The sequence below is a fragment of the Mucor velutinosus genome (assembly GCF_035048745.1).
Source record: "Mucor velutinosus strain NIH1002 chromosome Unknown tig00000041, whole genome shotgun sequence".
Lineage (NCBI taxonomy): Eukaryota > Fungi > Mucoromycota > Mucoromycetes > Mucorales > Mucoraceae > Mucor > Mucor velutinosus.
The window spans coordinates 4274131-4297927 of NW_027041905.1; the positions used below are offsets into that span (position 1 = coordinate 4274131).

At 42.4% G+C, this 23797-nt stretch overlaps 6 protein-coding genes across 6 annotated transcripts; 5 read left to right on the forward strand and 1 right to left on the reverse strand.

Moving 5' to 3' along the window:
* Nucleotides 1-1019: 1019 nt before the first annotated feature.
* Nucleotides 1020-3412, forward strand: ATC70_001599 (TYR_PHOSPHATASE_2 domain-containing protein; the record flags this gene model as incomplete). Its single annotated transcript, XM_064820993.1, has 4 exons — nt 1020-1181; nt 1242-1724; nt 1773-2527; nt 2584-3412. The coding sequence occupies 4 exons, from the start codon at nt 1020-1022 to the stop codon at nt 3410-3412; spliced, it is 2229 nt and encodes a 742-aa protein (XP_064684913.1).
* Nucleotides 3413-3934: 522 nt separating this feature from the next.
* SSA2_1 (Hsp70 chaperone) lies at nt 3935-10011 on the reverse strand (the record flags this gene model as incomplete). Its single annotated transcript, XM_064820994.1, has 3 exons — nt 3935-9565; nt 9625-9876; nt 9952-10011. 3 exons carry the CDS (start codon nt 10009-10011, stop codon nt 3935-3937), a joined length of 5943 nt encoding a protein of 1980 aa, XP_064684914.1.
* An 869-nt stretch (nt 10012-10880) lies between these two features.
* ATC70_001601 (uncharacterized protein) lies at nt 10881-12277 on the forward strand (the record flags this gene model as incomplete). Its single annotated transcript, XM_064820995.1, has 2 exons — nt 10881-11320; nt 11374-12277. 2 exons carry the CDS (start codon nt 10881-10883, stop codon nt 12275-12277), a joined length of 1344 nt encoding a protein of 447 aa, XP_064684915.1.
* Nucleotides 12278-15181: 2904 nt separating this feature from the next.
* On the forward strand, nt 15182-16243 carry ATC70_001602 (uncharacterized protein; the record flags this gene model as incomplete). The annotated part of the gene is made up of 6 exons (XM_064820996.1): nt 15182-15407; nt 15474-15492; nt 15548-15688; nt 15752-15857; nt 15911-15957; nt 16027-16243. The coding sequence occupies 6 exons, from the start codon at nt 15182-15184 to the stop codon at nt 16241-16243; spliced, it is 756 nt and encodes a 251-aa protein (XP_064684916.1).
* Nucleotides 16244-16896: 653 nt separating this feature from the next.
* Nucleotides 16897-17391, forward strand: ATC70_001603 (uncharacterized protein; the record flags this gene model as incomplete). Its single annotated transcript, XM_064820997.1, has 1 exon — nt 16897-17391. One exon carries the CDS (start codon nt 16897-16899, stop codon nt 17389-17391), a length of 495 nt encoding a protein of 164 aa, XP_064684917.1.
* Nucleotides 17392-17429: 38 nt separating this feature from the next.
* ATC70_001604 (uncharacterized protein) lies at nt 17430-21647 on the forward strand (the record flags this gene model as incomplete). Its single annotated transcript, XM_064820998.1, has 1 exon — nt 17430-21647. One exon carries the CDS (start codon nt 17430-17432, stop codon nt 21645-21647), a length of 4218 nt encoding a protein of 1405 aa, XP_064684918.1.
* Nucleotides 21648-23797: the final 2150 nt, after the last annotated feature.

The following is a 23797-nucleotide window of genomic DNA, read 5'->3' on the forward strand; positions in this document are numbered from 1 at the left end:
TGGGGATCATGGAATTGAAAGAACAATTGCTTAGCGCAAATACTTTTTTTCGGGAAGCTTCGTCCCATGAAGATGTCTTTTGCAATGACAATATCTCAAAAAAAAAGTCGCTGTAGGCCTTATACAAGTCCTGTATTTATTTATGACCAGCTTTCTGTCGCCATCTTATTAAGAGCATCAGCAGCAGTGAAAGGTAGGGCAATTCTACTATCAAAAAATGGAGGTTGTGGTTTACAAATGCTGCATAAAACTTGAATTTTCTTTCACAGCATCTTAATAATAGGCTTCGTTTGATATCAGTGTAAATAAACAGGGTGCTGGGGGGGGATATACCTCCTCTCCTCCTCCTGGTGGCTCTGATATAACCTTTCTTTTACTAATAGTTGATTGTTTAAAATCTGCTTGATATGCCAAAAGTTTATTATATCTGATTTAAAATGTCCTTGGCGAGAGCTCACAGAGCGACACCGACATCGAGCGTAGCGATATTGATCGCCTAGTTTTTTGATATCAAATACAATCACTAATACCTTTGTAAGTAGCCTGGAAGCGGAACAATACGGGCTAGTAAGAGGAGATGCCTAACAATGTCGACATCCAAACAAGACATTGATATCAGAAAGTGATGGGAAGAATAGCTTGAGATGGATAGGCTTTGCGTGTAAGATGGGATTGATTTACGTTGTAGGTTTTGCTGGAAGTGCTGTTAGGAGCTTTTAGTCAATCACCAAATGGATGCTCTCGGCCCTTGTGCTACAAGCATAAGCATTTAGCCAATGCCCCATCTTTAAGGCCACATAAGAGTAAGCCAAGCTGTTTCTTGGCTCTTTGATTCACGCACGAGATGAAACATTGACATTTCACGCATGGACGCATATAAACAGCCCGAGACAAATGTGCATTCCTGAATGAAAGTGGTTGCAGTCACTGTCATTTAAGTTTGTCCAACAGTACCACGATCAAATCATTCAAGCTCTCTTTTTTCCTCGCACTCTCTCTATCTCTCAATTTTATACAACATGTCTCATTCATATGATATGGATACGAAACCCTCTGCCCAGGAAGCACTCAAGCGATTATCATCCGGATTCAGTCTGTCTGAAAGTGCAAATCATGTCATGACACCTAAAGACGACAAATCACTCAAGATAGCCACTTTTTCTCTACAAGGTTATCTCAAGGTATGTAAAGAAGCCTTCATCAAATCATAGCATGCCATTTACAATTCAGATGGCTTGCAGGAAAAAGACTTTGCTACTGAATTCTTGGAGAGAGGGGGACTGGATTCATTATGCGATATCGTCAACACCTCCAGCGGCAACACACTAGCTTATGCGCTCAACTCATTTTTATCGCTGATGGAACACAACACTGGCTGGGAATCACTCGACGATGATTTTATTGTCCATATTGCACACATTGTGGTAACAGAGCAGCTGGCTACTATTGCTCGGCCGGCAATCGCTATTTTACTCAAGTTGGTATGTGCCAATGAATCCAGCACATCGGTCATTACATGCTACGGCTATCCTACGCTGCATAAAGCGATTGAGAAGGAACCTGAATTGATCAAAACATTAGTGGATCGATTACTCAGCCCAGAATATTTACTGTCCATCACAAGCATGTCGTTGCTGACAGCCATGCTAAAATATGTAACAGATGAATACCGTAGTGTGCTTTCCAGTGCGTATGATCGTTCGAATCTAAAAAAGAGTGTCTTGGTATGTTGTCTAGATACAACGTGGAATAAATACTGATCTCCCTAATAGAAATTGATGAAAAACCACCCTTCAGCAGAACTCAAACTCATGATCCTCGAATACCAAACCGTCTTTATACAAAATATCAACATGCGACATGGCACTGCCGTTTCCATGCACAATCCTAGACATTTAAACATGCTCAACGATATATGGGAAGCTGCCAAAGTCGACCAAATCGATATACCCGGTGCCAAAAAATGGAAAAAGATTGGATTCACCACAGAAGTGCCTCAGCGTGAGTTTGGGAGAACAGGTGTATTTGGCCTCGAAGAAATGCATCTATTTGTATTGAACAACCAAGATTTGTTTGCAAAGTTGATTCTAGAACAAATTCATCGTCCAGAGGGAAAGCGATGTCCATTTGCGAAGGCAAGCATTGAAGTGACAGATTTACTATGCAGTCATTGGAACATCACATCCACGAGTGAGTACAACAGTGCTAATCAGGAGGAATTTATACTCAACCAGATTCACATAGATACTATAGCAGAATTCCAACCTCTGATACTAAGTTTCAACCATGTCCATTCAACCACATTGCAGACCTATTTCAGAATATTTCACGACATGGAAGCGACAACATATGATCTTTCCAAGGTGTCGGCACTTGTACGCAGTCAATTGAGATCTGCGTTTGCATCTACAAAAGATATCCAAGAATTTGATAGAAACATGTTTGGCACACCATATCAACAGATCCGAGATCGACGACTAAAAGAGCTTGAATGGGCGGATGATCTATCTGGAAGAGATGCCATCACGTAAGTGTGATTAGAATACATTGGTAAGACATGCCTTAACTAATGAACTCCTTCAGTAATTTGAGAACGAGGCTTTCGAAACAATCGTATGAATTTCTCAAGAAACAGAGAATCAGCTGCCTGTTAGAAGGCGCCTGGTTTCCATGTCCCCTGTCAAATCAACGCATGTCTGTCATTGCCAGTAATTCAAATAACAACGGTACCTTATTATCGCATCCTGCCACCAACACCGGCGCGGGCTCTCCACTTGGTATTACCAACACAACCATGAGTAATAGTGCAGCGGCAGGCAAACGTTGGCGTTACTATAAACTAAGTCGATCCAAGCGGTCCATCATGTATGGCGATTTCTCTGAAAAGATTGCACCTGTGCTCAAATCATATGAAAAGCTTCCCAACCGCATTGATCTGGGCTCAGTAACGGAAATAAGAGCAATTCGCAACCCATCGATTGCTGGACTCGTCAACAACTCATCACAGATATTCAACAACAACAACTCGTCCATACTATCATCTTCGTCAGCCATCCACGATGGAAACGCAACTCATCATTTACTATCCCCAGGACAACAAGGACAACAGCAACAGCAGAACAACCTAGCATTTGCCTTGTATTCTGACAAATACACGGCGGTAGCAGAGTTTTATTGCGCCACACCAACACAAGCAGCAGAGTGGAAAGATGGGTTTAGTATGATACTGGACAAGCGATTCACGTCCAAGGAAACGGCAGAACTATTCCATACATTGACAGAGGTTGGTGTCAAGGTGAAGCTGCTGCAAATCGCGGGTGATCGCGTGGAGATTCCGCATGGTGTGGTGGATGTACCACCTGTTCCGCCTGGCTTAGGCTCAGGGTTCTTTTATGATACAATTGATACTTGATCCTGAATATATACATATATACTGAAAAATGCAGCTTCATCTAATAAAACTATGATAAGCAATCTAATAAAATCTTATTGAGAAAACTAAGCATTAGATAAAAATACATGAACCAGGGCTGGCCACTCCACTACGATTTAACGCTAGGAATACCATCATGATCATGTAGGAAGCCAATCAAATGTGCAAAATTCTTCGAATTAATCGAGTAGTAATCATGCAAAATAGACTGAATCAACTCGTTTGACATGATGTGCATTTGATTCCTCAAAGTTTGATTGATTTACATTATTGCTTGAAAGGAGTAGGAGCCATCTGAGTGATTCAGACATTATTTACTCAAAAAAAACTAGTACAATACGAATACAAAGCGTTTCAGAGGCTTTTCGAATGAATAATGTACTCTGTTGTCTTTAAGAATCTGACCCTTTTACGGTCTTCTTCATTTGAACAATGCAAACAATCCAGCTACGGGCAGTCATTATAGAATGCGTTTATTTACATGTTGTTGCATCTATTATCTTAAATCTCAAACACTTCAGCACTACAACTATCACATCGAGGAACATCTAAAAATGCAGAGAATTTAGGCTTTTCTAATGGAGGCAGTTTTCCTACGGCAGGGATATGCTTCCTAGGCACAGCAGCATCCTCTTCTGCTTCTGCTTCCGCTTCATCATCTGTATTGGACCACTCAAATCCATTTTCACTGACAGGACTATGACCATTCATCATCAACTTGACTTGAGCAGCATCTAGTGCAGCACGACCCAAATACAAATCACCCTCATGATGTTCCTTCATCTCTTCATACTGTCTCCACATCTTTTCCAAGTGTTGTTCATATTCATTCCTCAACCGCTGTACTGTCATTTCCAGTTCCTTCTTTTCACGTTCAATTGTGGATTTGTCCTTTTCAAGCTTGGATTCCGAGTCAAATTGTCGTTCGCGTTGTGTAGAAATTTCCTGTCGCAAAGTGTTGAATGCTTCAAATTGTCTTTCTAAGCGACTCTTGAGTTCAGCTGTTTCGGGTGTGTCGGCTACTTGAGCTTCCAATGCACGCACGCGTTCACGAAGTTCCTTGATTTTGAGCTCGCTTTCAGATGGTGTCAGTTGCTTGTCTTGGTTATCCTCGGTTGCCTCACGCTTGCTCTTCTCCAAAGCTGCTTCCAATTCAGATACCTTTCGTTCTCTGGTCTCTAAATCCTCCTTCAAGCGATGAAATTCCTTTTCAACAGCCAGTAATCCATTGACCTGTTGATGCAATTGTTCTACCTTCTTGTCGCGTGTTTGTAATTGTCGCTTGAGCTCATTGACTTGAATTTCGGCTTTACGTTCATTGGAAGACTTTGGGTTGGCAGTATCGATCTCTCGTGTTGCTAGATTGGCATCGCTTTCCACCTTTTTGCGGTATTCCTCGAGTTCATTCTCCTTAGCCTTCAACACAGACTCAGTCTTTTTGAGTTGAACATTGCTTTGGTTCTTCACCAGCTTTAGTTGGCCACGAAGCTTCTTTGTCTCCTTTTCACGCTCTGCGAGCTCTGTTTCGAGTGATTCCAATCTCGTTTGTAATTCAGTACTGTCGTTATTGGTAGAGACTTTCTTCAAGTCTTCTTTTTGAGCTTCCTCCAGTGCCCTGGACTTAGCTTCTAATAATGATTCGAGTTCATCAATGCGAAGCTGTAACTTGATGGCATTATCCGCTTTGCTAGCACTATCAGATTCATGACGCTGCTTGGTTTCTGCCATTTCCTTGGAGATTTTGTTGACTTGCGACTTGTAGTCCTCCAACAACTTGTTGAGATCTGCCATCTCTCGCGCTTGGTTTTCGACCAAGACTGTGCTTCTCTTGTTGGCTTCCTCTAACAATGCTCGCTCTTGATCATACTTGGTAGTGGCTTCATGGAGCAGTTTTTCGGTTTCTAAAAGCTTGCTCTTGAGTTGACCCTGTTCCTTTAGCTGCTCTTGTAATGCTCCTTGATCAGCTTCCACCTTCTTTTTCGCGCTTGCTTCCTGTTGAATCTGCTTTTGGTAGTCTTCAATTTGCAATTTTTGTTGATCTGCCTGTTCCTGTACTTCAGACAATTGGCCTTGTAATAACTCCAAGTCCTTGATCTGTTCCTCTAGACGTGTAGATTCAGATCGCAGGCTCTCATACGAGGTGCTTTGTTCCTTGAGCTTCTCATTCAATGCCTCCAATTGTTCACGTAGCTGGTTGGCTTCGTTTTGTTCATTCCTGAGCTTGTCGTCGGATTGTGCTTGAAGCGCGGCGAGATCTTCTGCATGACGTTCTTGCTGTTGCTTGAACTGGTCAAATTTGCCAGCGTTGGTTGCAATTTGCTCTTCACGCTCTTGTAGATCATTCTTGACTTGAGTCAACTCATCTGCCATGGACGCGATCTTGGTCTCTAGATCTTTCTTTTCGCGTGTCATGCTTGCGATCGTTGCGTTCACTTGATTCAGCTCGGCTTCTTTTTCAATTAATTGTTGCTTGGCAGCCTTGGATTCTTCAATTTCACGCTTCAGAATAGGAACAACCTTTTCAAATTCGGTTACCTCCTTTTCACGAGTAGCAAGCTTATCTGTGATCTCTTTGAGTTGTTGATCTTTGCTGCTGAGGTCCTTTTGGAGGTTGTCAAGGCTCTGCTGTGATTTCTCAAGCTCAGCTGCCTTAGATTTCAGTGCTCTGGTATGTGCGTTTTCCTTTTCCTTCAATTGCTTCTTGATGTCAGCCAATTCCTCCTCCAATTGCTCCGATCTTCCACGATGAGAAGCTGATTCTGCAGTTGCATTTTCCAAAGCCATAGATTTCTCTTGCACTTCATTGGCATGTTGCGTCGTTAGCAATTCAAGCTCTGAAATCTGAAGCTGATACTGATCGGCGTTGGCTCGTTCTAGTTGAAGCTCCTCCTTGATGCTGGCCATCTTGTCATTCAGCTCGGTGACATGAGCGGCGTGTGTTTCAATGTCCTTTTGCTTCATCATGTCCAGGTTCTCGAGCTTGCTCTGCAATTCGTCTGCTTTAGAACGTTCTGTTTGCAAATGTGCCTTGATGGCGGATAGTTCATCTTGCATAGTGAATGTCGCGCTTTGGTGCTCTTCCAGTTGTTGTTGCTTGAGTGCTTCCAACTCTTCAATGCGAAGCTGAAGCTCATCTGCCTTGGTTCGTTCAGATTCTAGCTCTGTTTTGACAGCAGACATGCTTTCCTCGAGCTTAGCTGTCGATGCCTCAAACTCCTCCATGTCTCGCTGCTTCAACATGTTCAAATCCTCGAGTTTACCTTGCAACTTGTCTGCCTTATCACGTTCTTCTTTTAGTTGAGATTTCAGCGTAGATAGTTCCTCTTGAAGACTCGATTGTTCAGTGATGTGTGTCTCTTTGAGTTTCTCAAGATCCGCTACTTGATTTTGTAATGCCACAGCCTTGTTGCGTTCATCCTCAATTGCCTTTTCAATCTCGTCAGATGTCGATTGCAAATCCTTGAGTTTCGCTTGTTCTGCTTCCAGGCTGGTCTGCAATTCCTCCTTGGACATTTGTAAAGCTTGGATATTTTCCTTGAGCTTAACCTTTTCGTCTTGCTCTTTGGTGATGGAACCTCTCAGTGTTTTGATGGTGCTCTTCTTTTCTATCAGCAGATTTTCAGCCTTCTTTAACTTGCCTTCCAATTCAGCAAATTTGCCTTGCTCTGACGCAAGTGTCGATTTGTGCTCTTCGAGCTCCTGCTCAAGTTTGGCCTTTTCATCCTGCACTTTGCTTGATTTGGCATGTTCAGCGTCTAATTGAGCCTTCAATTCCTCTAGTTGTGTCGCAGTCTCTGTTTGCAAGGTGGTCGCTGCCTTCAACTGTTGCTCTAATTCCTTGACTTTGCTGCGTTCCGTCTTGAGAGATTCCTTCACCTTGGACAGCGAAGATGCATGCTTTTCAATTTCCTTATCTTTTAATGCTGTAAGGTCCTTTAGTTGATTCTCCAGATCTTGAGATGTTGCACGCTCTGATGTCAGTTCCTCTTTGACAGAAGACAGGTCCTCCTTTAACGTAGACAATTCTGCCTCCAAGTCCTTTTTCGCCTTGCTCAATGTGTCCAATTCAGACGTCAATGATTTCAGCTTCTGATCTTGCATGGCAACGGATTGCTCTGATTCAACCAACTTGTCCTTGATCTTGGACAATTCAGCAGTATCCTTCTCCTTTTCAGCCTGTAAGCTTTCAATGTGTACTTGTAGTTTACTAGCTTTGGATTGCTCAGAGTCGATCTCTTGCTTGGCTGATGCAAGTTGAGTCTCCAATTCAACCTTGGTGGATGTCAGTTGCTCAATTTCAGATGCTTTGGCAAGGAGTATTTGCTCTGATTCCGTGCGCTCAGATGCCAGCAGTTTTTCTTGTTCAAACAGCTTTTCTTCGAGAGTACGAGAATTGGCAGCAAATGACTCTGCTTCATTCTTTTTGGATGCTTCAAGATCTTCGAGTTTGGCTTGCAATTCGTTGGCTTTGGTGCGTTCATCCACTAGTTGCTGCTTGGTGTCTGATAGCTCACTTTCAGTGGTTGTACTGTTCGATTTGTGTTGATCAAATTCTAATTGAAGTGCATCTGCCTTTGCGCGGTGTTCTTGGAGTTCCTGCTTTGTCGTCTCTAGTGTCTGCTCAAGTGTGCTTACAAAGGATGCATGTTCAGCCGTCTTTTCTGATTTCCAAGAGTTTAGTTCGTCCAAACTCTTTTGCAATTCACTTGATTTGGATTGCGAAGCGCTCAAGTCAATTTCGAGACGAGTTGCTGTTTGCTTGTGCTCATCAAGCTGCTTCTTCAATATATCCAATTCAGCCAGTTGTGCTTGTAAATCATCGGCTTTGGTGCATTCAGCTTGAAGTTCTTGTTTGAGAGTGCTCATCTCGGCCTCTAGTTTTTTGATGTTGTCAGTATGGCTATCAGCATCCTTTTGTTTCATAATGTCGAGGTTTTCAAGCTTGCTCTGTAATTCATCTGTCTTTGCGCGTTCATTCTGCAATTCTTGTTTTGTATTTGACAGTTTCTCTTCAATGTTGGCAGCGGACATTTTGTGCTCACTCAATTTCTCCTTGAGCACATCCATGTCATGCACCTTGGATTGCAATTCATCAGCCCTTGAGCGTGCAGCCTCCAGTTCAGCCTTGATTTCAGCTATTTCAGCTTCTAATTTAGCAGTGGACGATGTGTATAACTCAGTATCCTTTTTCTTGAGGTCATCCAGCTCTTGTAATTTGGCTTGGTACGCATCTGCCTTTGAGCGTTCTGATTGTAACTGCTTTTGGACCAATGACAGTTCCTTTTCGATATCCGTGTATTTCTTCTTTCCTTCCTTTTCAGTCTTCTCCAAAGATGCCAGCTTGGATGTCAATTCTTTCAATGCAGCATGTTCCTTGGCCAACTCGCTTTGAGAGGCGGACAACTCCTTCTGTGCCGAATCTTGCAGTTTGTCAAGTCTGGATTGGAGCTCATTGGCAGCATCTCGTTCAGCCTGTACTTCTTTAGCTTTGGATGTCTCGAGTGCCTCCAATTTAGATTGTAATTCAGTTGCTTTGGTGCGCTCTGCCTGGATCTCGCTCTGAACAGATGCAGTGGAGGCTTCCTCAGCCGTTTTGAAATCCACCAATTGAGCCTTGAGGCCATCTTTCTCTTTGGAAATGGCATCAATGGTCGATTGCAGCTCTTGGATAGCGGATTGTGATGTTTGCTCCAGTTTTGCTAATTGGAATTGATACTCTTCTGCCTTTGCTCGCTCTTCACTATGCAGTTTTTCCAGAGATTTTGCCTTTTCGTTCGCTTCATCCTGCTGCTTTTTCAGAGCATCCTGTTTTTCCTGTCTCAGCTGATCCACCTGAGATTGCAAATCATCCACTTTAGACTGTAAGCGCTGTTTGATGGAATTCATCTCACTTTGATGATCACTGCCCAGCTTCTCCTTGGATTGAGTCAGGTCGGATAGTTTGCTGTTCAGTTCCTTCACCTTCTGCCTCTCGTCATCGAGCTCCTTTTTACTGAATGTCTTGATAGAGTTCATCTCGGTTTGACTGGATTCAAGCTCCTTTCTCAAGGCGGCTAATGTTTGTTCAAGGTCGGCTGCTTTCATGCGATACTCTTCTTTTAATGCAGATTGTGTAGTTGCACTGGCCAATTCCTATGCACGATGTCGCTGTCAGCATACTGAATGGCGCTTCTCACTTGCCTACGTCTTACCATTGCTTCTTTTTCTGATTTCAGCTTGTTAATCTGTGCTTGCAAATCATTGGCATCTGTGTTGTGAATCGTCGTTGTTGTGGAGGCTGTCTCTGCATTATCAGCTGTAGCAGATGTCGTATCATCTTCGTCCTTGTTGGAATCGTTGGCTAATGGAGGTGTGCTAACAGCATAGTCCTCTGTGGTGGCTGTACTGGTAGATGGTACCTCTATTTCGCTTTGCTCCTCCTTTTTGCTTTGGAACTTCTTGAGCTATTGAAACACGTCAAATGGAAGGCAGTGGAATGAGTTACCCAGCAATGTATCAATCAAGTTCTTTATACCTACTCTTTTCTTGGCAGCAGCAAGCTTTGCTTTTCTGGCTTGATCCTCTGCTGAAGAAGACATGTTGTGATATTAACAAGTAGAAAAGAGAAACAAAAAGGTTGTAGGAAATGTGTTGGGTTTATAAATTACCATTTCTGACACCACTGTTGTGGTGGTTCAAGTTCAGCATAGTAAATGATGCGACATGCATTACTCAGGGATTTTACGTTGGTAGAGGGCAAGCCTACTTCCACAGACGACTAGTGCTGCTGAGCATTGACTATAAGAGAGATGTTGTTTATTGGGCTGGTTTAACTGTAGTGACACTGCTGTAGTGCTAGACAAAAAACATCAGGAGATCTATTTGGCATTGCGAGACATAGGACATGGCTCATATCAATGTTGCAATTCAACTTGCAAACACTCTTCTACGCTGAAGAGTAATTGCATTGCTAATTCACTTGATCACCAATAAGAACCTTTTTAATCGAATCAAACAACCTATACGGCGTAAATGCTGCCCAGTAATCTTGTATAAAACGGCATGATGGATTTGTCGTACATATTCGTCCATCAAACCCAATGTTCACTTTTAACTAGAGCCAATACGAATAGTGCAACCTCTAGCTGCCTTCTGCCACTGTAATTTGACTCATACATGCCCTCTCTTTTTCTCGGATGAGTGTTCAACCATATCCGAACCCTGTCAGTTTGCAACACTTGAAGCCCAGCCCTGGCCTTGTTACACACATTGTGCTATAAAATCAGTAGGAAATCGTAGAAATCTCTTTTTCATTTGCACCAAAAGGTCCCTTCTTTTACCTCACCCCCACTCTTTTTTTTTTCGCTTCTCTACTTTTGAGTCTTGCACTAAACGCATTTTGCAGCCACAGCAAGTAGAACATTTTGATCCAACACATCCCATCTTTTTTCATCACCGCAGCTTAATTATGTTACGAACAGCAATTTCAAGATCTTTCCATCATTTTGGCTGTAAGGTACTGACACCTGCTGCTCGTTTGGCAGGTGTGCCATCTAGAGCACTATCCACCAGATCATTATTGCAACAGAACCATCTTCAAATACCCAAGAAATCTCTTTATTTATCCAATGTTCATCAGCGATTCATGACGACAGCTGTCAAACCTGCTGCTACTACTGCTGCTACTACTGCTGCCACCAAAGTAACAAAGCCTGCTGTTGCTTATTGGCTCTATTTCAATGCTGGTATGGTGTTTGCTATTGTTGTCGTTGGTGGATTAACCAGATTGACTGAAAGTGGATTGTCAATTACCGAGTGGAACGTTATTTCTGGTATGAAGCCACCCAGATCAGAACTGGAATGGGAGGAGGAATTTGAGAAATACAAGCAGTTTCCAGAGTATAAAATGTAAGTCGATATTGTGGGTGTTTAGATGGACAGTACATCTCATCATGTTGTAGCTTGAATCGACACATGACATTGGAAGAGTTTAAAAACATCTTTTACTGGGAATGGTCTCATCGTATGATCGGTCGATTCATCGGTGCCTCCTTCATTCTGCCGGGCCTCTATTTCGCCTCCAAGGGACACATGTCAAAGAGAGTTGCCAAGCAGACATTCGGTATCACTTGTTTACTCGGTTTCCAAGGCTTCATGGGATGGTATATGGTGAAATCAGGTCTCTCTGAAGCATTGATGAAGGAGCCTGGAGCTGTTCCTCGTGTCAGTCAATACCGTCTGACAGCACATTTAGCCACTGCTATCGCTATATATGCTAGCACTATCTTTGTGGCTGCCGATATCGTGCGTCAAAACAAGATTGTCAATGGAAAGTATCCCGCCAACACAGCCTCCATGTTGAATAACCCCATTCTGAAGCGATTCCGCATTGCTACGCATAGTTTGGGTGCTTTGATGATGATCACTGTGATGTCGGGTGGTTTGGTGGCTGGTTTAGACGCTGGTTTGATCTATAATGAATTCCCATTCATGGGTGAAGGTATCGTACCTCCTACTGACGAGCTATGGTCTGATCGCTATGTCAAGCCCACTGACAATGGTAAATGGCGCAACTTGTTGGAAAACCCTACTACTGTGCAATTTGATCATCGTACGCTTGCTGAGACTACTGCCACACTCACTACTGCCCTGTGGTTGTACTCGAGAAGATTGCCCTTACCCAAGAATGTCAAGATGGCAGTGAATACCATGATGGGTGCTGTTGTTGTGCAAGTGACCTTGGGTATCTCTACTCTGATTTACATGGTTCCTATTGAGTTGGCTGCTGCTCATCAAGCAGGTGCTCTTGCATTATTAACTTCTAATTTCTGGTTGATTCACGCTTTGCGTCGTGTTCCTCTCTGATTGATTAATTAATTTTAATAAATGAGAAAACAACCTAGAGTCCATCTTGGGGTACACGGTTTCATTTTGTCATTGAATAACTGGGATGTTCGGTTAACATCAATGATAGACGGGCGTTACCGGTGGATCAAGTAAGCCCTTGAATATTTTTGCTCAACTACAGAAAATATCTGTGCTGCTCTAGTATGAAAATAACCGAAGTGTTATAATGTGAGAATAGTCAGAGTATTCTGACGCAAGACGAGCCAAAGTAATCTAATGTGAGAATAGTCGAAGTGTTCTGGTGATGGAGAACAACTACAATATCATAATAAATCTTTAGTCCCTAGACACTTAACAGCCCTCATATCGAAACTGAGTTGCCAGGCATTCGTCAGGCATGGCTCATATATGATGGTTAGAGATTTTATATTAAACCACCATCAATCAACAATCAGAGTTCTTCTAACATTTTAGCTATATTAATTTTGCGATATTAGCCAAAGGTCCACGGCAGCGCGAGCCGTTTGAACGTAGATTGGTTTCCACCGAAGCGAAGCGTAGCTCAGGAAAGCACCCGAAGTGTTGAAAGGCTCGTATAATATAATAATTGCACTACTACTACATAGAAACATGATGATATTACATTACGGGCAATAACAACAAAGCGAAGCCTAATCAGAAGAAGCAGAGAGATCAGAATTCCTTACGACCTGCGCACTCTTTTCTTGTTGGGTCCCTAATACACAAATATAAGTAGCTCCATCTATAAGAGCAATGCCTTGCGCATTCCTTTCTGTTTCTACAATTTAAGAGATAGAAAGAATATCAGAATAAATGACTAGTTTTAGGTGATGATGGGAGACTTACTGTCTTTGCAAATCTTGCGTTTCTAGTGATGAAGATCTTCTATAATATCACGATTAGTACCAAAGAATACTTTTTTCTATGCAGCATTTACTTTTGTGATCCAATATTTTGACAAACATGAAAATTAATGTTGTCTACAATCGAATTTTCGTCATCGTCGTCAGAATCTTCTTCGGATTGTGTTTGGGATCCCTCTGAAAATACCAGATCATCATCGAATTGGGTCTCCTGAATGGTGGTGTCATTGCTTGACCTGGCATTGTATTTGTAATCAATGATGCCAGACAATAACTTGGAGACAGCAAACTGTGGCAACCAATCTTTGAAGAACCCAGAAACATTAACGCCCTTTTTGGCGACATTGTTGATGAGGGTCTTGAACAACAAGGCTTGAAACCTGTCGTCCAGCTTGCTGAAAGTGACATTTGGGAACTGTCTGTCAGCTTTCTTTGCCTAGCTGTATGCTACATCTTTGACAAGTTCCCAAAATTTCTTGCCATCAAGGCGTTCCCCATCTAAACAATGCCCCTCAAGAACGCTGATTCATAGCTCAACAGAAAGCTTCTCCAGACGTTTGTTGTCTGCTTTGCTTGGATGGCATATCATTCCAATCTTTGTGAGAATAATTGCCGTCCCTGATTCATTTTTGAATAATTGATTAGTGTAAAATGTAAGATAAAGCAGTGCTAAGTTCAGATGGCTGTATCAATTGCGATAAATGCGTAATAATATATGAAAAACAGAGAAAAACTGCTCTAGTAATGTTTCCAATAATAAAAGCACCCTCTATCACAGGCATTGATGTTTCAATCATGCAGATTAAAACGCATGCAATGTGAACTATTAGATTTCACTACAGGTATTTACATGGCTATTCAATACCAATCAAAGTTATTTGGAAAATATCATGCTAGACATTGCATATAACAGGTATGAAAAAAGAGGTACAATTGCATTTGACAGCGATTCTACAGATACTGCTATCACCTCGAAGTCATCAAATATGGACGACATCGAGCTGTCACCGTCTATTACTTCCATGTTATGCAAATATTACGGTACACCTCACGTCAATCCGCAGATCAAGTGCGCTACATCACTACAGCATCACTATCGACTCTACTTTCAATCCACCAAGTAGAAAGAAGAAACTGTCAAATCATGCCCTGGCCAATTGTGCTCGCCACAGCTCACTACCATTGTTGGTAAAGGTGCTGCTCATCTTTCAGCATAACTTCTCTGATGCAGATGAAACTCCATTCATAATAATAATATCTAGTTAATTTTGTTTCCTTTCTCTTGCTCCGTAATATATCTTCTTCTTTCTTTCTTCCTATCCTACTATGACATTTCAGAGAACTCTAAATAAATAATGGAGCACGACTCCCTTACAAAAAAGAATTTCAAGCAGTTGACAAATAAGAAGTAAAAATGGCGTGGCGATGACTACTCGCTTTTCTGATGAAGATTGTTTCGCGAATATCTAAATTTTTCTAAATTTCTCCAAGCTTCGTGTACTATTTTTCATTTGCATGAATTTATCTGAACATTTCCAAGGGAAATCGGGCAAATTCAGGGTTATTAAGACATTTTCAGGGTATTTCAGAAAAAATTAGCCAAATTCAAACGTATTTGAGTCTTTTTTAGTCACAGTGATGTGGGGATATCTTACAAACAGCATTAAATTTATGCTGAACTCGCTGATCGGTTGAATATGCATCTCGATTCAACCAGCCTGAGCTAAACGGGTCAATCTCAGTAGAGTATGATTTCCACATGTAACTAGCTGGCTATTGCTGGTTATCTTTCGCTCAACAAGTTACATACAATGGCAATCAATTTAATGTACAAAACTGAAAGCTTTTAACCAAATTGTCAACAAACTACTAGACATGCCATGTTTCTCTATTTTGCAGGAAAAAAATGGATTGGCAGTGCATGATGTATATATCACGTTTGGTTTAAAAAACTCTTCATTCCAAGTTTCATGAAGCATCAAAAATATAAATACTTGGAACGTTATCGTTCGTATTCCGTCCTCTATCTTTACTCAACATGAAATTTATGCTACCTTTGCTTGCACTGCTCGGACTCAGCAGTGCCCAAATCGCTGCTGCTCAATCGGATGCTTCGGACGCACCCAATTCCTGCGATGCATCTGTTGTTTCTTGCCAGTGGTCTGATGCTGTTGATGCTTGTTGCTCTCCAAAGTACGGTTTGGTGGTTCTTGCTCTCCAGTGGAGCCCTGGGTGGGGTCCTGCTGATGAATTCACCCTCCATGGTAAGTCCTCATTGTAGTATAATGCTTGCAATATATACATTTCACTCAACAAGTCTCAAATAACAGGTTTATGGCCCGACACATGGTAAGTTGTGATTCACTTTCTCAATCGATAAGCATTCTCACCTCGGTCATTACAGTGATGGTCATCATGCTCCTGTTGATGGTTGCGACAGTAGCAGAAACTCCAACCAAATCGCCACTATTGTCCGGGACATGAATGAAACTGTCTACAATAGAATGTCCACCTTCTGGCCTAGTAACCAGGGAGACAACAACAAGTAGGTGTCCCACATTTAGACAAAAGAAAATTTTCCTAGCTTCATTAACCTTTATGAAACCAGGTTCTGGTCACATGAATGGTCAAAGCACGGTACATGTGTCTCTACCTTGCGTCCAACTTGCTATGATCCATATCAACAGTATCAAGATGTCATTGAATACTTCCAGGTAATTTAACCCTGAATTCCACCATGGCGTCCCTATATTGATTGTTTGTACAGCAAACACTTGATTTACGTGACAAATTTGATATTTTCGGTGCACTCAAGTAAGTTCCCTTAACAAATCCCTTCCACAACTGATCTGTATCGCTAAATCCATTCATACTTGTGTCCAGTTTGAACGGTGTCTCTCCCGGAAATACATACAATGTCGAAACCATTCGTGATGCCATCAAAAATAAATACGGCGCTGACGTAAAACTTGACTGCAAAAATGGCGCTCTCACTAATGTCTCGCTCTATTTCTACGTCAAGGGTCGTAGTGATTACATGATTACTGAAGCCCTCGATTATGGTAACTGCAGAGATGCTGTATTCTTCCCAAAGAAATAGTGTCATAGTATAATAATAAAGGGGTTTATTTACAATAATGTGTGTTTGTTGTCTTGGCGTATCAGAAATCATAATCATCGTCCTCCATAGCATCTCTTCCACGTTTCACTGGCTCAGTTGATGTCGTTGTTGCTGTTGACTGTGATGCCGATAATTGTGAGGGTTCGAAATCTGAGGGCGTTTCAAGGCATCTGTCAGGTCTGCTCATATGAGATTAATGATTTTACAATCAATCAACAAAAACCACTGTTGTTTCTACCTTCTTTCCTCTGCTTAATGCTGTCAACGCTTTCCTGGAGCCTAAGAGATTTCACTACTTACTGCAGACATTTTATGCAGCCCATGAATTGTCAATGTCCAGATTAACGTTATTAAATATAGGAAGCAAGAAAATAGCGTAATGAACAATAGTGCTATGACTTGCTGCCTACTTCCCTTACGCTTCAAGGGCATCTATTACTGTATTACCTTATGAAAAGGGCATTAAGTTTGCCTGCCAGCCCCATCAGCCAAAATCATTAAAACTCAAACTCATAGTCTGTTCCAGATTAGCCAACTTTTGATAGCTTTCGACTCGATTGAACTATTTTTGCAGATTCGACTAAGTAAAATATGATGATCATCGTTTGCTTCTTTAAGCTAACTTCCATGCTATGGGCATCCACAACAAGCGGATCTTGGATATCCATTTCCCCGACCGTCATGTTTGTGGCCTTCTCGTCCACATAGACTACATCCCATCCTTGGAAGCCCAATTGACCAAGTACGAGTTGGCACCTATCCAGTTCGATCCCATGGACACCACCACGTTGCGTGACCCCAAGTATACCGACTCTGATCCTACTTTCCTAGCTGCCGAATGTCGCCGCCTTTTCCTTGCTCGATTGAAGGTCATCATCGGGCGTTTGAAGGATCCGCACCACCAACTGGCAGTGGCCCGCTTCTTCTGCTTTAAGCAACACTTCATTCCTGAAGACGAGTATGCCCAACTAGCTAAGTCCATCAAACCAACTTATGTTCCAGCTTACAAGCGTCAACAAACGACTACTACACCCACCGCCGCTGAACAAGACCTCACCATGGGCGAGGCAAACATCACTAACACCACCACTATCCGAGCTGACGAGACTTCAGCCCCCGTGGCCTAATTAGTAACTATATGAATCCCCACCCTTATGCCCCCTCTATGACACTCTATGCTACTAACCCACCTATGACAGATTATAGATCAACTATTAAGATAGGCTCACTCAATTGTCGAAGTCTCAGTAAGCTCTCCAACCCAACCACCAGTTCCGAATTTGTACGATTCCTTCGTAATCCTGAACTGAAATATGACATTCTATGCTTCCAAGAAACCCATGCTACCGAATCAGTCCGTGAACGACTGAATATGCAATTTCAAACCAACACCAGCATCTGGACATCCCACTGTGGTATTGTCTCCCTCAACCCAAAAATCATCATCCAACCGCTCAACGTTACCCTTGATGACCGGATTATAGTGTGTCAGGTAACACACTGTAATGCACTCTTTTCATCCATCACACTCGTTAATATTTATGCTCCTGCCACGGCGTCGTCCAGAGCCCACTTTTATTCACAACTGCTTACCATTCCACTCTTTCACCCCGATACCTGGGCTCTGGACACCTTTCCCATCACCATTGACATCCAACCACCTCCAATATCTACCGAGGAACCATCCACGATTGCAGTGGATCGTGAATCTCTGATTATACTAGGTGACTTTAATTATCATGCTACCTCTTATGCCATTGACAACACCAACTATACTACTGATTCTTTCTCTCCCCCTATACAGTCAGATCAACCCCACCACCACTCTGCCATGCTGGCTCAACATCGCTGGCATGACTTACTCAGCAATCACCTCATCGAATGTACCCACTCAAAACATGATGGGCCACTTTTACCAACATTCCGTCGCGGGACCTCACGGTCGACCATCGATTATGTCTACTGCTCACCAACGCTATTTCAACAACTACACTCGTCCTCCATTGATTTTATGTGCTCCCAATGGACTGATCATGCCATCCTCAATACCACCTTTCAATTCTCCGCCTCTCAACAGGGTACTGGACTTTGGCGAGCTAATCCCCAGCTAGCAAAGAACGAGTACTTCGTCACCGAAATCCACCAGGCGTTAGATCAGTTCTTCCAGGAACCAGGTACTTCCCCTCAAGCACAATGGGATGCACTCAAGGCCGTAGTGAAAACCATTGCCCGTCGCATTGGTCGCCGCCACAGCTCTTGGCGCAACCGACAGCTCAAAAGGTTTCAAAGGAAACGCAACCAGTTGTTCAAACGATATCAGAATCAACCAGCCATTCTCCGAGAACGATTACCCGTTATCGAGAAACTCATCAGCGATCTGCAACAGGAGATCTCCATCCAACAAACCATTCGTGCGGGTAAAATGTGGCGTGAACAGGGTGAAACGTCTGCCGGATACCTCAAACGCACAATCGCCACTAGACAAATTCAACGCACCATGTTAGCTCTCCAACATCCAGACACCCACTCCATCTGCGATACGGCAGAGACTATGCAGGATGCCGCAGTATGTTTTTATCGTAAGCTATATACTACTGACTCCATAGATTATACCAGCATCTCTGAACTCTGCAACACCATCCCTGCCTCAGCACAGATCCCAGTAAACAGCCAACCCACCTTGGAGACGCCATTTACCATCGACGAGATTATGACTGGTGCACAGCGGTCGCCCAACCATAGCAGCCCAGGTACGGATGGCCTACCCTATGAAATCCTAGCGGTGCTATTATCCCACCAACAAACAGCCCAACTTGCCCATGCCGTCTTCAAGGAGGCTCTTACCCTCGGTATCTTTCCCAACAGCTGGCTCACTACTTGCATGTGCCTGCTCCCTAAAAAGGGCGATCTCACAGACCTGAGGAATTTTCGTCCCATCTCGTTAATCAACTGCGATGCTAAAATCTTCACACGCCTGCTCAATCAGCGTCTGATGCCACATATGCAACAATTAATCAGCCCCCAACAACTTGGATTCATGCCGAACCGCTTCATTGGCGAGCACGGCTTCACATTACAGACCACCAAACTCCTAGCTACTACCAACCATTCATCCACCATTGCTCTTCTTTTGGATCAAGAAAAAGCATATGATCGTATTCATCCCGAATATCTTCAACACATTATGCTCCAATTTGGTATTCCACAATCTTTAACACACTGTATCATCTCACTTTTCTTCTCCACTAACATTCAGATCAACATTAATGGCCACATCACCAAGGCACCACTCCCTCAAGAAAGAGGCCTTCGCCAAGGTGATCCACTCAGTCCCCTCCTTTTCAACATTGCTTTTGACCCTTTCCTCCGCTCCATTCAACAGAACCCTACCTTTGAGGGTTTCCATGTACAACAAGAAGCCCCACCACATCCATCACCTACTGCCGACGTGGACGATCTAACCGAAAGCCTCACCAACTCATCCCCTCCGCCAGACTCCCCTCGCAACACTCCTTCAGTCTCTCCCACCCATCGCAATCCAATTAAGTACAAAATTCTAGCCTATGCAGATGACACATTAGTCTATTTGAAGAACTTTTCGGATTTTCTTCTTCTGCAGGACTCTATCAATGCATACATGAAAGCATCGAATGCACTACTAAATTACAGAAAAACTATAGCCATTTCGCTCTCTGGACAACCACAACCAGATTGGCGCGAGTTTCTTGCTACTCACCAAATCCACCAAATGCATGACCGCACCTCTCCTGATCCAGTAACATATCTTGGCTATCCCATATGCTCCAGTTTATCCCAACGCAACCTCGCTTTCCAGCAACTCTACAACAATATCCAACAATGCATCCATATTCACTCCCAACGGAACCTCTCCATTCGTGGAAGAGCTACCGTTCTCAACACACTCATTTTCTCGAAACTCTGGCATGTCATGCGCAACTTTATTTTCACCAAAGCTCAATTACTCTCCTTACGCAGCCTTGGGTCCTCCTTCATTAACTTTCGTATCTTCCCCAAACTTTCCTTTAGAACCCTTCAACAGCCTCGCCATCATGGCGGCCTCCAAGTTTTAGATCCCATTGTCCAACAACAAGCTCTCCAATGGCGCTGGATTTGCCCCCTCATTTTAGCCGCCTGTCATTCACCACTATTACCGACATACACCACCCCAAGCATTCCACTCCTCCAGTACTCCCTGCAATGGTATTTCCACTCTACCGCTTTCTCTGATTACTTTTACTACTTACTCTTTCCTGCTGCTCGACAAACCATCTGGTTCCAACATCGACCCAGTCCACACCAAGCTTTCCTTAACATACTCACCAATGTCATTACCACCATGGATCGAATACCTCGTTCCTTCACAACCTGTCACTTAGATTTTCATACAGGTTTATCATTACCTTTCCTTGAAATTATCTTACATACCCTCCCTTCTACTCACCCCCATTTCTCTTCTTTCACAGCTCCAGATCAACTGTTTGACCGACATCACGCCGTCCAGAAACTGCTCGCAATAGATGTGTTTACCTTTGACTTCGACTTACAAGTGATCCGTCTTAGAAACTGGACCTTCCTTGAGTTTTGCCATTATCCAAGAATATCTCATCGAGTTGCCCGTTGGATTGAGGAAGGCCAAATCTACCTCCAACCATTCTTTCTCGCTCTCTGCCGTCAGGCCCCTCGCCATTCATTTACCAGTGCCTCCTTTGGTGCCAACCCCCACAACATCCGCCCACTCATTCGCCGTCTAATCAAACCTATAATACCACTACCTTCAACAGTGCCACTCAACAGTATTCAATACTACAAACACTTGGTTTCCACTGACATGCCCACCATCAACACTTCACCTCTTTCCCCCTCCCAATGGCGCCTCTTTTGGAAACTACCTATTCTCCTTCAATCACGAACTGTATGGTATAGACTTATCCATCGAAAAATTCCCTCCAAATCGATCCTCCACCACTTCATCCCCACAACTCACCCTTCACCTTCGTGTCCTCTCTGTTTGACCCAGAGCCCGGAGGATATCCAACATTTCTTCTTTACTTGTCCTCTCAAACTCGCTGTATGGCGGTTCCTCGCCACTACATACCTATCCCACACACCGATGACCGACGACGTCCTTCTCCCATTCCTCCACGGCATTCAAACTCTATCCATAGCTGAACCCACTCGCTCTGCCTCCTTACCTTTTCCAGAGCTTACCGTTTACCAAGTTTTCGCTACCAGTCTACTCTGTATATGGCAAGCCCACTGGCGCTCCATCTTCGACCATGTCCCTTTTGTCACTCTCAACGTTAACACATCTATTGCCCGTTCTCTGTCTCGCTTGGAATCGGAATTACAGTTTGATTTGTAAGTATGTACCCCCACGTATTTTATGGTCGTATTCCACTTCCTTGCTTCCCTTTTCATTTCCTTGCCTTTAAAAATATATCCAGTCTTCTTCTTCCCTCATCATGACATTTAGAGGACTTTAAATAAAAAATGGAGTACAACTCCCCTACAAAAAAAAAAATTCTTCTTTAAGCTTTCTTAGAGTGCTTTTCAAGGTGCATACAATGGTACCAAGTAAAATAGATGTTTTGAATAAATGCATTAAATAATTTACGAAAATATGAAAGAGGCTTCTGGCCAAAATGTCGAGATTTTACATATCAAAGTCGCAAAAAGATAATTTCAGGTGTTGTGTTAGATTGATAGAAACATTTTCATTCAAGATATATCATAGTAAAAGTGTTCATTTTCAAGGTAAAAAACGCTATCGTTTGATTTTTGAGGAAACCATGAGGGGTACCTCATCCTTTTTGGTCGATTTTTGGCCATGTTTTTTTGATCCCCAAAAAGTTGAACAAAGATGTCAGGAAGTTAGTGCCAGATAAGAGCAATTGTTTGGCGCTATTCTGACAATCTAAAATGGCCCTGAACGCGAGAAAACGCAGCTTAAATGCACTCACATTTTGCTGTATCAGGGACACTAAGAGCTAAAAAGGGGAAATATCAGTATGCTGCTTGCCGTATATGAAGTAGCTACGTGTATATGGATGTAGAGCATCACATAAGAATCGGATCCGTAGATAATATGAAGGGCTTTCATGTGCAAGTAGAAGGTCAAAATGAAAGTAGCAGTATTTTAATAAGATACGCAAGGGCAATCGGTAACCCGAGCTGCTGCTGTACAGGTTGGTTCTCAACGAAGCGAAGCCAAGGTGGAGAGACATCCAAAGCATAGACACTAGTTCTGATAATAGAAAAGCCACAATATCGACATATAAGAGCAGCTATATCGCCGTAATATCCTTACCTTATTTGCTATCAAACGATAAAAACCATTGAGTATGAGAGCAAAAATCGTATTAATAGTTATCAAGTTTAGGTTAGCAGAATCGAGTAATCCCATGAAGGATATAATGGAAAATAAGCAACTATTGTCTCTTAATTTTTTAGATACTGTATGATTTGAAGACGTTTCGATTGAATCTTTCAAGCCTGAATGTAAGATATAAGCCTCCCTAAAGCTAAACTTATCCATGCATTTGCTGTGGAGGCACAAAATTATTTTTGTTCATGTCAATATCAAACTGTAGGCATCGACTACCTGACCGATGTCATCAATACATTCGGAAAACCACTGTGCTTTCTCATCTAAGTTTGCTAGAAGTGCAATTTTTTTAAAATAGCTACATATTAGTATTTGAATATGCTACGTGCTATGTAAAATATACAGCTTCATCCTCAATTTCGCTTAATTCGCAGAAACATTTACAAAACGAGCGAACTTTGTGCAAAGTCGAAGATTGAAATAAGAATGCCAAATTGGACCGATTTTGTTCTAAAATAACATTCGTGGAAATTTTATGACCTGTAAAGGATGTTTACATCCCAATGAGGATACTAAACGTTCACAGGTGTTCTAACGAAATACATACATTTAAATGTGCTGTATTTGATGGTATTTTTTTCTTTTCGCAATGTTGCAGAAAATTGTATAGATATTATCAATAAACTGCATTTTTAGTTTTTTAAGAAAAACTTAAGAAAGTTGCCTTGCTTGCTCTAAATAAACGTTTCCATCCGATAGAGACGGGTTTTTTTATACACTTTCATCTGATATGTACCTTAGTAGAAAGTTTCTGAAAAATTGATATCAGAATGGAAATTGTGTTATGTTAAGAAGCACTCTAGTTTAGGCCCAAAATATTCCCTTGATCAAAAAGAGCTGAAGTGCACTCAAACCATCAGTGCTCTAATGTTGGACCTTGCTGGTATCATGTATATTATGTCGTCTGAGTAAACTATTGCTATAGGGAGCAACGGTGTCATCTCATATGTAAAGAGTGGAACACATACATTGAGCATATCATCTATAGATAAATTGCAAAAAAAGAATTTAGCCATTGCTTTTTACTCATATGTCAAGCATTAACTATTATAAGCGGCAGGATCAACTCAAAGAAATCTTTTTTTCGTATATACTCAAACTTAAGCGAAGACATGATGTTCAATACC